A 15,503-nucleotide genomic window follows, 5' to 3' on the forward strand; every position below is an offset into this window, starting at 1 on the left:
CATGAGTTTGAGCCCTGTGTTGGGGTCTGCACTGTCAGTGTGGAGCCTGCTTGGGACTCTCTCTCTCCCCCCCTCTCTCTGCTCCTCCCCTGTTCTCTCTTTCTCTCAAAATAAATAAACTTATAAAATAAAATGAAATGCTAGAACAAGATGATTTTCAATTATGATTATCCTGTGAGGTGGTTTCCTTACATGTAACACTGATGAGACCTTGTTTAGTTGCAAATGAGCAGTGAGATACTGTAACTAAAGGATTCCTTCATTTTGTCTGAGGTAGGACTGTTTAATAATTCTAATCTGGTTTCTTTTACTTATGTAAAGACCTATTGACAAATATAAATCATCCTACAATCAGGAGTTCTGATGAGGATATACTGCTTTAGAAAAAGGCATGTTTTATATTGGTAAACTCTAAACCCTGAAATAGAATTTGTTAATAATGACTCATGCTGGCAAAGCAACTACGTTCCTCTGAAATAATTTTTCTCATATAGTAGTTATTAGGTTTTAAATCCTCCTTGACTTGAACATGAGAGTGAACAAGAAGAAATGGTGTTTATGTTTCCAGGATTATATATTAAGAAACTGTTGAAGCAATGGTTTACAAAACTTTTAGGCCCACAGACTACTGTATTAGGACAAAAGTCCCCACAAACTCAACCTCACACTACTGACTTCTATTTGACCCCACTTACTGAATTAATAGGAACTCTGAAATGGAAATAAAGAGACTTCTGCTTAAATATAGATGTTTTATTTTCTACTTTCTTACAAACCCCCAGTGAAATTACATTAATGGAACAATTATGCATAAACTCGTAAGGACAAAGAACAGGAGAGGAAGCAAGAGCAGAAGTAGATAAGAGAAAGCTAAACTAAGACTAAGGGAATGAAGCCAAGGAGAAATAAGCAAATCTTGCCAGAGAACCCTTTCCAATTGGTTATTTGGTACTTCACTCTTAAATGAGAAAAAGTTAGCAAAGGACCCGTAGGCATTTGAGGAAAGGCTCTAAAGATGAAAAACAGCTCTCAAAATAAATAGAAAGAAAAAGGAATATGGTGAAACAGAGACAATGTAAAGAACACAAGAAAACTTAAAAATCACCCTTGTCATTTATATCTACCAAGAGAGCAAAAATCATATGGCACCCATGAAAAAGAAGCTTTAAAAGGGATAGGGGGAAAGGAACCATTATCTTCAATAAACTACAAAGAAAAAAAGTGTAGAAGAACTCACAGATTAAAAGACTTAAAAGAGATTATCGACCAACTACAAAATATAGATCTTATATAGATCCTGATTCAAACATACTGCAAAAAGAAAAATGAATCATAACAATAGCCATAATTGGAAATGTGAATACTGACTGGATATCTGTATATTAGATTTTTAGGTATAATGTTAGAGTTGTATCATTTCTTTTAAGAGTTTTTATCTTTTAGAGATACATACTAAAATATTTATGGAAAAAATTGTACAATGTCTGGGATGTGCTCCAAAGTATCAAAAGAGGGGGAGGGGAAGAACACAGACGCAAAAAAAAAAAAAAAAAAAAAAAAAAATTGACTGTGAACTGGGAAATGCTGAAGCAGCAAGGAGGGTATATGGGTGTTCTCTATATTCTTTGGTTTCTTTCTTCTTTTAAATTTTTTTAATGTTTATTTATTTTTGAGAGAGAGAGAGACAGAGAGAGTGAGAGACAGAAAGAGAGAGAGAATGAGCGGGAGAAAGGCAGAGAGAAGGGGAGAGAGGATCTGAAGCAGGCTGTGTGCTGACAGACCAACACAGGGCTCCAACTCACGAACCGTGAGATCATGACCTGAGTTGAACTCGGATGCTTAACCAACGGAGCCACCCAAGGTGCCCAATTCTTTAGTTTCTTTCTCTAAATGTTTGACACTTTCTTTCTTTTTAAAAAAATTTTTAATGTTTATTTATTTTTGAGAGAGAGAGACAGGGACAGCGAGCGAGTGGGGGAGGAGCAGAGAGAGAGGGAGACACAGAATCTGAAGCAGGCTCCAGGCTCTGAGCTGTAAGCACAGAGGCCGACCTGGGGCTTGAAATCACAAACCGTGAGATCATGACCTGAGCCAAAGTCAGATGCTTAACCGACTGAGCCACCCAGGTGCCCTGACACTTTCTGTGAGAAAAAGTTTTAAAAAATGGAATAGAGAACAAGGAAAATCTAGGAAATTAAAAACGGTGGTCGAGGGGCACTTGGGTTGCTCGGTTGGTTAAGCATCCAACTCTTTATTTCAGCTCAGGCCACGATCTCATCGTTCGTGGAATCGAGCCCCACATCAGGCTCTGCACTGACAGTGTGTAGCCTGCTTGGAATTCTCTCTCTCCCTCTCCCCCATTCCCTCTCTCTCTCTCTCAAAATAAACAAACAAACAAAAATGATGGTAGAAAGAAAAAGGTCAATAGAAAGGTTGAAAGACAGTTGATAATATTTCCTAGGATATAGGGGGAAAAGGACAAAACTGGAAAACAGGAGGGAAAAACAAAATTAAGAAATGATCCAGGAGGTCCAACATATTTGAAGAGAAGCTGTTACAAAATGGGGAAGTAATGACAAAACACTCTGCCAAAACTGGAGAAATGAGTTTCTAGAATGGAAGAGGCCACCCCATACCTGGTATGATGAATTTTAAAAGTCCACACTAAAGAAATACCACTGTACAAGTTCCAGAACACCAGGGATAAAGTATAGAGTGATTCTAAAGACTTCCAAAGAGGAAAAGCTGCTTATGCACAAAGGACTGAAGTCAGAATTGCAATAAACTTCATAACTGCAACACAGGAAACTGGAAGACAATGGAAACAATGCCTTCAAATATCGGAGGGAAAATTACTTCTCACCTAGAATTTTACACTCAGCCAAATTATAAATTAAGCGAGGGGCAGAATAAAGACATTTTAAGACATTCAAGGTCACAGAAAAATTAGAATCCATTCACCCTTTCTGAGGTAGCTATCAGAAGATATGTTGCACCCAGACTGGAAAGTAAACTGAGAAAAAGGTAGAAACAGAATTTAGAAAATGAGATCTAATACAGCAAAGATGTGAAGGAAAAGTGACTCCACTATACTATTTGGCTCAGTGAGGAACAGTATGTACGTACGTACGTACATATGTATGTATGTATGTATGTATGTATGTATGTATTTATGTAAATTTAGTTGTTTATTTTTGAGGGGGGGCGGAGGGACAGAAAGAGAGGGAGAGGGAAGATCCCAAGCAGGCTCCACGCAGTCAATGCAAAGCCTGACGTGGTGTTCAAACTCACAAACCATGAGATCAAGACCAAAGCAGAAACCAAGAGTCATATACTTAATTGACTGAACCATGCAGGTACTCCAAGAAGTTTTTATAAACCTGCAATAATGAAAACATTACTGGGAAGACATGAAATGGGGAATTGTGTGTGGGTGATAGTATGAGAGAACTAAATCCTAATCTTCCATGTTACAAAGTCAATGAATTATAATATCACCAAATGAAAACAATCAAAGAATTGCAATAAAGAATACTGAATGTGGAGGTAAATGGCAGAAGAAGCAGTTGAGCAGATAGACGAAAGTCACTGTCTCTGAGGGTCAACAACTGGATGGGAGGGGTTGGTAAAGCTCTGCTATTTTATAAGATTCTATATATAAATTACTTTGATAAAAATAAAAATTGAGTTTAAGAATACATTAAAAATTATCTGACAGTTTACAATTCCAATATGTCAGATATTTTCACTTTTCTATGGTTTCTTCTATAGCTCATATCCATATAATTTTACATACTTGTGGTAGCCAAATTTGTTACAATTGTTTACTTTCATATTTTCATTAAGTTCATTTTGGGGATTATATTTGAAATATTTCCTTTAAATAATATTCTATTAAATTATATGCTATATTAAAATATTCCTCCATTTTTCAATGTTTGTGTGATTTCTAAATTATCAACATTATAAATTAATGTTGCTGTGAGGACTGTCAAGTACATGAATTCTTTCTTTGAGATTATTTCCTGAGGTTAATTTAGCAGCAATAATGGCTCTTTGTATTTACTGCAAAACCACTTTCCAATTTATGTTGCCATCATACGAAATAACTCATTAAAAAAAATGTTTTTAACATTTATTCATTTTTGAGAGACAGAGAGAAACAGAGGGTGAATGGGAGAGGGGCAGAGAGAGAGGAAGGCACAGAATCCAAAGCAGGCTCCAGGCTCTGAGCTGTCAGCACTGAGACCGACTGGGGAGCCCAAACCTACACACCGTGAGATCACGACCTGAAGACACTTAACCGAATGAGCCACCCGGGGACCCCAATATCCAATTTTTTACATGTATTTCTTTATTAGCAAAATGAACATTTTTCCAAAGATTATTTTATCCCCCTGCATAAAACTTATCCTGAAATCCTTTAGGTAGAGGTTGTAATGTTACCTTTTAGGAACTCCTATTAATTGTTCCCTTTACATTTATTAGTTGGAATTCTACTATAAGGAAGAGCCTTCCCTTTCTCCATATTACTTAATATATGGATCAATTCATGGATTTTATACTATCACTATCATGGATTTTTGCAATGTTCAAATTGTCCTAGATTTGGCTGTAGGGGTCCCTTATTGATTCTTCATATTATTATTTTGTAATATTTGAAGTGAATAATTTCATGATTTCCTATTTATACTACTTTTCATTTTATGAAAAGCTAAAATTTTTGAAGTGTCAATTTATTTGAGATTTGTAATTTGCTCAATATCTCTTCACAAGTTTCTTAGATGTGTTAATTTGTAAAATCCACTTAGATTGTTCAGTTAGATTGCTATATTTTTTATGACATAGAGTTTAAGAGAAGACTAATTTTTTTCCAGGTTGCTCAGGAATATTTCGAACAAAACTTATGAAATCATTATTTCTCAATGTTCTGTATACCTGGTTTGTCATACAGCACAGCAAGTACTCAATATTTTTATAAATACATTAAAATTTAATATGTAATACTTTTTTTCATTCCAATTCACATTCAATCAGTGTTTACTGAGGGCGTAAAATATGCCACTTTCCTTTTTTAATTTTTTATTTTTTTCCCTTTTTTAAATATATAATACTTTTGTGATGTTTTATTCTGATTTGTATGCCTATATTATTCCCCCCAATAACACAGTGAATTATTACTGTTTTAAATAAGCTTTAAACCTGAGAGAGCTTATTCCTTTCCTATTCTTCTTTTTTCAAATATTTTTTGAGGTGTATGCTTTGTTTCAAATGAAATTTAAAAAATTTTTTTAAATGTTTATTTATTTTTGAGATAGAGAGAGACAAAGCATGAACGGGGGAGGGTCAGAGAGAGAGGGAGACACAGAATCCGAAGCAGGCTCCAGGCTCTGATCTGTTAGCACAGAGCCCGACACGGGGCTCAAACCCACGGACCATGAGATCATGACCGTGAGATCATGAGCCAAAGTCAGACGCTTAACCGACTGAGCCACCCAGGCGCCCCTCAAATGAAATTTTAAATATTTAAAAGAAAATTCAATTGGAATCTTGAGGATATGGAGCTAATTGGATGGATGGCTAGATGAATACTGGGATTCTTAACAACAGTTGGCCTTCTGTAAAAGGAATTGGGCATTTATTTTCCTTCCTGATATCTTTTAGATTTTTCAGTTTCATAGTTTATGTATGTTATGCACAACACAGATCCTGTTAAACATATGAAACCTACTTTTGTTGTTTTTGTGAATGAACTCTCTTATGTAAGTTCCACCTATGGAGTTTTTTAAAGATTATTTTTGAGGAAGGGGGGGGGAATGAATGAGTGGGAAAGGGGCAGAGAGAGAATCCCATGCTGACAGCGTGGAGCCCAACACAGGGCTTGATCTCACAAACTGTGAGATCATGACCTCAGTTGAAATCAAGAGCCAGACACTTAACCAACTGAGCCACCCAGGCGCCCCTCCACCTATGCAGTTTTATAACATGGAATTCCTAAGCATAAAGTTATAGAAGTACTGATATAAAGGAGGGCACTGAGGATAAAATTTAATTTCCTGGTCCTAGCAAGAATCAACTATGTAGTGTTCCAGGAGTAGAGACTGGATAGGAAAGAAAATACATTCAGGAAGGGAGCAAGAGAAAGGAAGCAAAGGATGTTTATAGAAAAATGTGGAATTTCTTAGAATAATGATATCCAGAGTGGGTGACTAGCTGGGAAGAATAACATCAGAAATAATAAATGATCATCACAGATATTCCTTTCAGAATATTCTAAAATCTTTAAAATTACATGTAAATTGAAGAAGAAAAAAATGATGTTGAGAATCAATACAAAAACAACTGGAGGTTATGTGGTAAAATAACCAATACTACTACATAAAAGGAAGATGTAAATATTTTAAAAACTATGTGTAATTTCCTCTAAATGACTATTTACCTGTAAGAGTCAAATCCTACATTAGATTGTTCAAAATCTGAGGCTTAGTATAAAAATTTACTTGGAGACCAAGATGATAAAGTCCTTAAAATAAACGGTATTTTGCATCCAATAAATCAGTAAGTTTTCAAAACATTAAAATAATGACATTAATTTGAAGATGAATCAAACCCAGTTTGAATCGTCTCAACTTCTACTTGCATAAGCCCAAGATGAATTTACGATACTTTTATAATATGGCAACTCCCATTCTCACTAGCCATATGATTCCTAGCCCAGTAGGAAAAATTCACTAAAAGAAAGTCTAAATTTAAAGACAGTAATAGGAACAGATTCAGAATGTAAGTAACTGGCCTAGGAGTCACTGGAGATCTACTGAGACCTTTCAGTCTGTTTACACTACACAAACGTTATAAATAGTCGCAGCACTTACCTTTCAAGGTGGCCTTCTTCAATACTTTCATGGCATAAAGCTGTCTAGCATCAGAGCCTGAGATTTTTTTGACTAAGAAAACCTGTATTTAAATGAGAGAAAGAAAGTTTGACAAAGTATCACAAATGACACCACAGTTAAAAATGAGACCCTTTCTATAAAACAGTTTATTATTAGAAAGATTCTAATACACTGTAGAGGCCGATTTTCCTTATGTATCAATTATAAGTACAATGAGTTGTAACAGCTGGCTATAACTTGAGGTGTCAACATAAGTGAATACATTGTTTTCTTTCTTTTTGTTGTTTGCCAATTCTCGAAAAGCATGTCACATCTAAGACACAAATAAAAATTTTTAAGCTGTCATAATTAGATAAAAGTCTAACTTGTTTGAAGTATAACACAGGTGGTCATTGCTCTGCTTTTAACAAAACAAAAATTCTTCTGATTCCATAAAAATTGTCACACAGTTGTTCCCCTTGACCACAATTTTCTGTTGATACAATTATTCATTGATGATTGGTCTTTTCTATGTATGAAAACTACACATAAATTTCTCATTGCTGGGCAGAACAACTTAAAACAGTTACATTGAAGAAGGCTATTCACAAATATTTTTTTAAATTTTGATTATTTATCTTTATTTATTTTTGAGAGAGAGAGAGAGACAGTGTGAGCAGGGGAGGAGCAGAGAGAGAGAGGGAGACACAGAATCTGAAGAGGCTCCAGGCTCTGAGCTGTCAGCACAGAGCCTGATGCAGTGCTCGAACTCATGAAATGTGAGATCATGACCTGAGCCCAAGTCGGCGCTTAACCGACTGAGCCACCCATGCGCCCCGTTGACTGTTATTTATTTAATATTCTAGTTTTAAATTCTTTTTTAAAAATATAATTTATTGTCAAATTGGCTTACATACAACACCCAGTGCTCATCCTAACAAGTGCCCTCCTCAATGCTTATCACCCATTTTCCCTCTTCCCACCCCACCGTCCACCCTCAGTTTGTTCTCTATATTTGTTTCTTGTATTCACAAATATTTAATGTGACTTAAGCCAGAACCCCACCTTTCAAAAATCAAATTATCACATATATCTAAATATGCAAAACACAGTTCCTAGGTATGTTACTGAGCTTCTTGACTTTCCAAATATTTTTAGCTGCTTTCAAAATACAGTGTGAAATTTATGCAAAATGAATAAAGTCTGCTGTAAATAATTCATGGTTGTGCTATAACATGACTAATACAAGACTACCTATAAATCTCTTCTATTCATTTTGATCATTAGGCTTGTGATCTTTTTTTAAAAAGTTTTTATTTAAATTCCATTTAAATAAAATGGGCACCTGGGTGGCTCAGTCACTTGAGTACCTGACACTGGCTCATGTCATGATTTCATGGTTCGTGGGTTCAAGCCCCATGTCAGGCTTTGAGCTGTTAGTGCAGAGCCTGCTTCAGATTCTCTGTCTCCCTCTCTCTCTGCCTCTCCCCCAGTCGCGAGCTCTCTCGTGCTCTCTCTCTCTCAAAAAAATTAAATAAACATTAAAAAATTCCAGTTAGTTAACATGCAGGGTAATATTAATTTCAGGTGTACCACATAGTGATTGATGATCTTTTTCATGAAATCTTTACACATACTTACTAAATGGACCTGAATTCCAACTCTTTTTTCTACCTAGCAGTGTTATTGAGCTGCCACAGATGGGAAGAGAAGCAATTATAATCAACAATTAACTTTAAGGTCAGCTCTCAATTATATGCACTAGCATGCAAGGTTATTAAGACAAAATTAAAAAAAAATACTACATTCAACTGATTCTAGGGCAAGGCAGAGTTCCTCACTTTGAGAAATTGTGCTAAAGGTGATTGGCAATGACCTCAAGCCTAGTAAAGAGCACCACAACTTGCACAGAAACCCTGATGCATTGGAGGTTCCTCTCCCCAAACCAAACCCCCCATCCTATCCCCCTCTGTGATGCTCCACTCTTTAGCTCCTTGTAGCCAGTTAGCATGGAGCCAAACTAGGGAGAAAAAAAGCATTCTTAATCAGGTTCCTAAGATGGAATGACATTCAAATGTTAAAGGTAAGCAACGATTATTAGTATTTTTGAACAGAAATAAATTTTAATTAGGTGGAGATAATTAGGATTTTTCTAATATTTATTCTTAAGATTTCCTAACCAAGCTTCTTTGTGCCACTGTACAAGAAAAATTCTCCCTGTGGATTGCAAGCTTTCTTCACCCTTCTTTGAAAGTACATTACCACATCGGCTGCCTGGGTGGCTCAGTTGGATAGGCATCCGACTTCAGCTCAGGTCATGATCTCATGGTTCATGAGTTTAAGAACCACATCATGTTCTCTGCTGTCAGAGCAGAGCCCACTTCAGATTATCTATGTCCCTCTCTCTCTGCCTCTCCCCTATGCTCTCTTTCTCTCAAAAATAAAATCATTTAAAAAAAAAAGATTACCTTAATACTTTCAGCACATGTTAGTTTGCAAAGGACCTTCACAAGCATTTGTAATACATCATCATGATAATTTTGGGAGGCAGGAGGACTGAGCAATGCCTATTTATAACTGCCCAAGCTAGGGCTTAGCGAGGTTAAATAATTTGACTAGTGTCACAGTGGATGTATTGGAACGAGAACCAGGCCAGCCACCCAGTTCTGTGCTCCTGCTTAGGGCACTATTAATGTTCCCTCTGGCAGGTTACCAGTCAATGTAGCAGGAGCAGCAGCGGTCCCAGATGCCATCGGATCTTCCCCCACCAGAGCATTTGTGACCTTTCGAACTCCCCCATGAAGCTATTCTAAGCTCTGACAGGTCATTCCTGTTTCCTTGGCTTACGCTGACTTTTTAGGATGAGTAAGAAAGGAGACGCTGTATTTTTAATGTTTGCTATTTATAGTAAGGTATTTAAATTACTTTTAAAGAAATAAAGGGAGATGCATGCTAACTTCTGGCAACTTAAATACTCTATTCCTTGAAAATCTGATGTATAGAAAGGAACCCATCTATTTGGGTTTATCTGTAATGCATTGCAGGATAATACAACTCCACAGCAGATATTATGTGCATGGCCTTATATTATTTAATTCTCACGACTAACCTATGAGGTCAGGACTATTATTTACTCATTGCTTCTTTCCAGAATTATATGATAGGTACTGTGTTGCCAGCTCAATGCTGAGACATGTTACAAAGCATGTCCCCTGGACTCATGGAATGAATATATAAGAGACAGCCAATAAACAACTACACAAATGAAAAGCTGCAATTGTGGTGAGTGCTGTGAAGATGAGGTATAAGATGTTCTGACAGGGTAAAATAGAGGAATATGACCTAGTCAGAATGGCAGAGAAGACCTCTTTGAGATCATAAGCATGAGAGGAGTTAACAAGATGAGGAGAGGGTGGGAGTGGAGCGGAGTGTTGCGTGCAGAGGGAAGTGCATGTGCAAAGGCTTTCCAGTGGGATGGAGCCTGGTGCATAAGGACTGAAAAAGGTGGACAGTGTGGCCAGAACACAGGTAGTGAAAAATACATAAAGTGATGCTGCTGAGGTAGCTAGGCACCACAAAAAGGGGCTCCTCAGATATCTTAAGAATATGTCTTTATCCTAAAGACAAAGGGAGGCTACTAAAGTATAAGATTAGCTCTTGTTGGCTGTTATGTAAATAGTGGCTTGAGAAAAGGATAAATTTGGGAAGCCCCAGTTAGGAGCCTCCTTCAATAGGCCAGGGAGAAATGGTCGTTCCATAGACTTGAGGAGTGGCAGTGGAGAAGGACAGGATAGACAAGATTTGAGAAATCATTACTAAATCAATAGGACTTACTGACAGATTAGATTGGTGGGGGGGTGGCAAGAGGAAAGGGTAGGCAGTAGAAGGATATGTCAAAAATGACTCCCTACTTTTTGGCTTAACTGGATACCATTCATAGCTGCAGAGAAAAATGAAACAGGGCAGGTTTGGGGGGGCAGGGGAAAATCATGAGTTTGGTCTTAGACATGTTGAGTTTAAACTGCCTTGGAGACACGTTAAGAGAAAAAAATATGCAGCTGTCCAGAGTTCAGAGCTTAGAGGCATGATCTAGATTGGAGATAGAAATCTGTTAAGACAGCTGTATATGGGTTATAATTAAGATAGTGGGTATAGAGAAAATAATTAGTAGGGAGTGTAGAGTGAGGAGAAGGAAGCCTAGAATGGAACCTTGAGGAATTTCAATACTTAATGACTGACTGGGAGGAAAATGAGGCTCTAAGAGGTTAAATAACTTGCTCAAGAACATGAAGCAAGTTAAGCAGAAGGAAAAAAAAAATCGGATCCAAGTCTGACTGACCTATAGGGCCCAAACTTGCAACCATTATGTTATGCTGCCTACTTAACCTATATGTGAATTAAAAGCATCACTTTGGAGGGGGGGTGGTTGAAAGAGGTTAACAGCTGTAATAAATTACCTATATTAACCAAGAATTGCTAAAGAGTCCCTCTAAAATACACAAGGAAGCTCAAGTGTTGTTTTGAAGTTTGCAAAGCACATTATCTTCAAATGTCTCCTCACAGGGAGGTGGTAAGAAGCACTGCAATGTGCAAGTTGAATGCAATCTCAGAATTTTCCTATCACTGAGAAACGGATTAGCAGAAGAATGAAGATATTGCATTTTGCGGAACAATTTTAGTTGGTGGGTTTGGGAAACATTTTTTGATAGTAAAGACAAACCTGGACATCACTGAATACAATGCAACCTTTGTATTCATTTTAAATTTATTTTATTTTTATATTTAAAAATTAAAAAAAATATTCATTTATTTTTGAGAGAGACAGAGAGAGAGAGAGTGAGCACATGCAGTAGGCTCAAACTCATGAACCGTGAGATCATGATCTGAGCCCAAGTCAGCGGCTTAACTGACTGAGCCACCCAGGTGCCCCAATATTCATTTTAAAGACAAGATGTAAGTCCCCAAAATTTCATGACTCATATTGGCAATCCCCACCCTAATTCCTTAGAAGTATTCATCTACTTTCTACGGGTATTAGGGATAGTCTGGAGGGAAAACTGAGACATATTGTGATAATGTATCTGCAAGAGCACCTTCCAATTCTACATGAGGACTCAAAAAGAGTATCATAAAGTGTACAAAGGGAATATTTTTTGATTTTTAATCATTTGCAAAGTGCAATTAAGAGAGGTCACATGTTCTTTTTAAAAAAATTTTTTTATGTTTATTTACATTTGAGAGAGAGAGAGAGAAAGAGAGAGAGTGACAGTGCACGAGAAGGGGAGGGGCAGAAAGAGAGGAGACAGAATCTGAAGCAGGCTCCAGGCTCTGAGCTGTGAGCACAGATGTGGGGCTCCAACTCATGAGCCATGAGATCATGACCTGAACCAAAGTCGGCTGCGCAATTGACTGAGCCACCCAGGCGCCCCTTAGAGAGGTCACATGTTCTTGAATATAAAATGAATATGAAGTGAATACTGCCAATTTACAAACATTTCCAGTGTACTTTTCAATGACTTTATTCACTTTCCAACACTTACTGATAGTGAGAAATGTAAGAACATAGAAACACTGCTTGTAGGGAGATCAGGATTTCATAAAATAATTCCATTCCCCATCTGTACTAAATACACATGAATTCCCCCCAAAAAACTTTTTAAAAACACACACTCATGACTTACCTTTCCAAATGATCCCTGTCCCAATACTTTTAAAAGTTCAAATTGGGAAGGATCTGCCTTTTCATGCCCTTCCTTTACATGATGTGTGATTGCAATTTCTTTGATACTGCCTTCTTCCTGTCGATGCAAATATAAAGAAAGAGAGTCAGAGATACTTTCTCCAGCTAAAAGTTAAGAAATATAAATTTAACATATCATATTAGAAATCCTCAAATTATTATTTTTTTAAGGAAGCTTTATGCCCAACATGGAGCTTGAACTCATGACCCTGAGATCAAGAATCACATGCTCTACCCACAACGTACTTTCAACTTAAATGTAAGAGAGAATAATAGCAGCCCACTACATAGACCAATTTAACTTCTACTTGACATTAGCACTGAGTATTTCCAACTCTTCATTCTTCCTACTGGAGATAATTAGAACAAATAGTTTCATGGGGTGAGTGCAGAGGGTGTAAAGAAGTCTGAAAACAGATTGGAGTAATCTGCTGTGCTTTGACATGTGCTTGTATTTGGTAGAACCAATGTTACACACACACACACACACACACACACACACACACACACACTTTTTGGGAGATGAGTTGAAAAATATTCCAAGGCAAACATAGAGATTTCTATCCTCAGCAGGGCCATTTGAATCAGTATGCTGAAGTTTATTCTGTTGGAAATATGTTAAGATACGTTCTGTTTCTAGGACTACTTGAGATCTGACAGTGGAGAAAGGAATAGCTCTAAAACACAAAACCCAAAAAGATTTACCATTTGGACAGAGGATTAGACACAGGAAAAAAAAAGTACTATTTAGCATAATGAACAGTGGAAGGTCTTGGGATTAAGAAGATTTTTAATTTTTTTAATGTTTATTTATTTTTGAGAGAGACAGAGACAGAATGCAAGTGGGTTAGGGGCAGAAAGAGAGGGAGGGAGACACAGAATCTGAAGCGGGCTCCAGGCTCTGAGCTGTCAGCACAGAACCTGACACGGGGCCCGAACTCACGAGCTGTGAGATCATGACATGAGCCGAAGTCAGATGCTCAACCGAGCCACCCAGGTGCCCCCGGGTTAAGAAGATTTTTAAAGACAGTGGATGCTTCAGTGTATCTGAGCGAAAGTATCAGAAAGGAGAGAAAGGTTGAAAATACATCCAAGTATACACAGAATTTCAGTTACTTATTCACTCTGGGATTAGCAGATTAAGTATACCTTATTTAATCAAGACATGTACTATATGTTACAGCCAAAAACTACAATAAGACAAAACTCAGACTGTCAAAGACTCTTTTTACTTCTTTTTTTTGGCCTATGATGTTATTTTTCTGAGTGCCTAAGTATTATTAGTAGAATCTAAATGTGCTGTACACAAATAATTCATTATTTTTATTATTCTTGTTTTACATAAATGTTTGAACTCAATTAACACTGAGACAGAATGTTGGCTATATATGGAATTCAAAGATTTCTGAAAAAGAATATTAGGTATCCTAATGTGGCAGGTTTTGAAAATGAATAGTAAAAGGAAGAAACGCTCCTATAACAGGTCAAAAAATACATCAAGGCCCAGCATTTTACTCTGTAAGACACAAGTTTGTAGGCTGTGCTACAGCGAGGCAGCTTAATCATGTTGGACTCTCTCAGAACTTTGGCAACAATAAAACAATCTCCTAATATGGTTTAGTCCTTTATTTTGTAATTTCACATGCACTACCCCCTGTACTTCTCACAAACATCTTGTGCAGTAGGTATTAGGGTAGGATCAAGCATTACCTGACTCTGAGACTCTGCCCCATTCCTGGGCACCCCTTCTCTGCAAATGACACTGGTGTACAAGGGCTCAAGAACGATAGCTATTTGTAGCTATATTAGCAAAGGCAGGAAGCAAATTACTAAATTCTTTTAAGAAAACTTTCAAAGAACAGTGCATACGTGGAATTAAGTAAGATTTGGATTAAAATCCAGCAAATATTTATTAAGCACTTACCATGTACCAACTCTGGGTTAGGTACTTTTTCACATTTTTATCTTATGCTTCATGACAAATCTCTAACTACATATCAATGTTAGAGTTGATAATAACAGGGTGGAGTATACCTCAGAGCAAGCAAAAACATCTCCGAATTCTCTACAGACTCCCCCATTCCCCACTAGAAATTTGACAGACCTTTTAAAGGTCAATGGTTTGAATATAGTCTGAAGTTTAAAGAGATTAAGTAAAGAACATAAGCCAGTAACTGGTAGACTTATGGCTCAATTCCAGGTTCTGACTTCTAGTGACTTCTAAAACAAGGCTTTTAGCATTATTCCACACTGAGAATGTCATAGGCTTCTGGTGGTTCCCCATCCAAGATCAATGGCAGGAACATACAGACTTATTCCCTTGATCTTTGTAACTGGTCTGTATCTCTTGGGTCAGTTAGCTAAAGTGATTAGAGAAATGTCTCAGAACCTTTGGTAGCATATCCTTACCAACAAAAAATAATTTTTTTAAATTAAATTAGCATATACCCAATATTTGTACACTTATTGGCTTATAAATTATATATACTTTTGTATTGCTAAATTATATACCTTATGCATGGAATGAAACTATAAACAAGTTCTCCTTTTCTGTAACCCAAAGTGCTGTCACATCACATTTTAAAGACTAGTGGATTACAGACTTAAGAGGCCAAGTTCATGGGTTGGATTCCAGCAATGTGCCAGTTAGCCTCCTATGGAAAAAAATCATCCGTTCAAGAGCCCAATGGGAATCTAACAGCCATTTTTGCCCTTAAATCACGAGGCTGTGAAGAACTATACTCTACAAGGTTCTATATGTCTTACCAGTTTTCTTTCTTGGGTAAGTGGGATTTAATTTTAGGTTGCAATATTGTTTCATCTTTTATTTCATAACAAATACTATAGTTGTGTGTCACAATGATGCAACACAGGGAAGGCATCACTTAGTT

At 37.0% G+C, this 15,503-nt stretch overlaps 1 protein-coding gene across 7 annotated transcripts in view; it reads right to left on the reverse strand.

Annotated features, from left to right (window-relative positions):
- The window catches only part of RPS6KA3 (ribosomal protein S6 kinase A3), a 118,988-nt gene that overhangs the window by 46,676 nt on the left and 56,809 nt on the right, over nucleotides 1–15,503 (reverse strand). For all 7 annotated transcript variants that reach the window (XM_053202154.1, XM_053202158.1, XM_027054624.2 and 4 more), the window contains 2 exons: nucleotides 12,554–12,670; nucleotides 6,873–6,954 (listed from right to left, as the gene is read on the reverse strand). In XM_053202154.1, the coding sequence (XP_053058129.1) occupies nucleotides 6,873–6,954; nucleotides 12,554–12,670 (199 nt within the window). The remainder of the gene's footprint in view (nucleotides 1–6,872; nucleotides 6,955–12,553; nucleotides 12,671–15,503) is intronic.

This window comes from Acinonyx jubatus, chromosome X (assembly GCF_027475565.1).
Source record: "Acinonyx jubatus isolate Ajub_Pintada_27869175 chromosome X, VMU_Ajub_asm_v1.0, whole genome shotgun sequence".
In the NCBI taxonomy this organism is placed as follows: Eukaryota; Metazoa; Chordata; class Mammalia; order Carnivora; family Felidae; genus Acinonyx; species Acinonyx jubatus.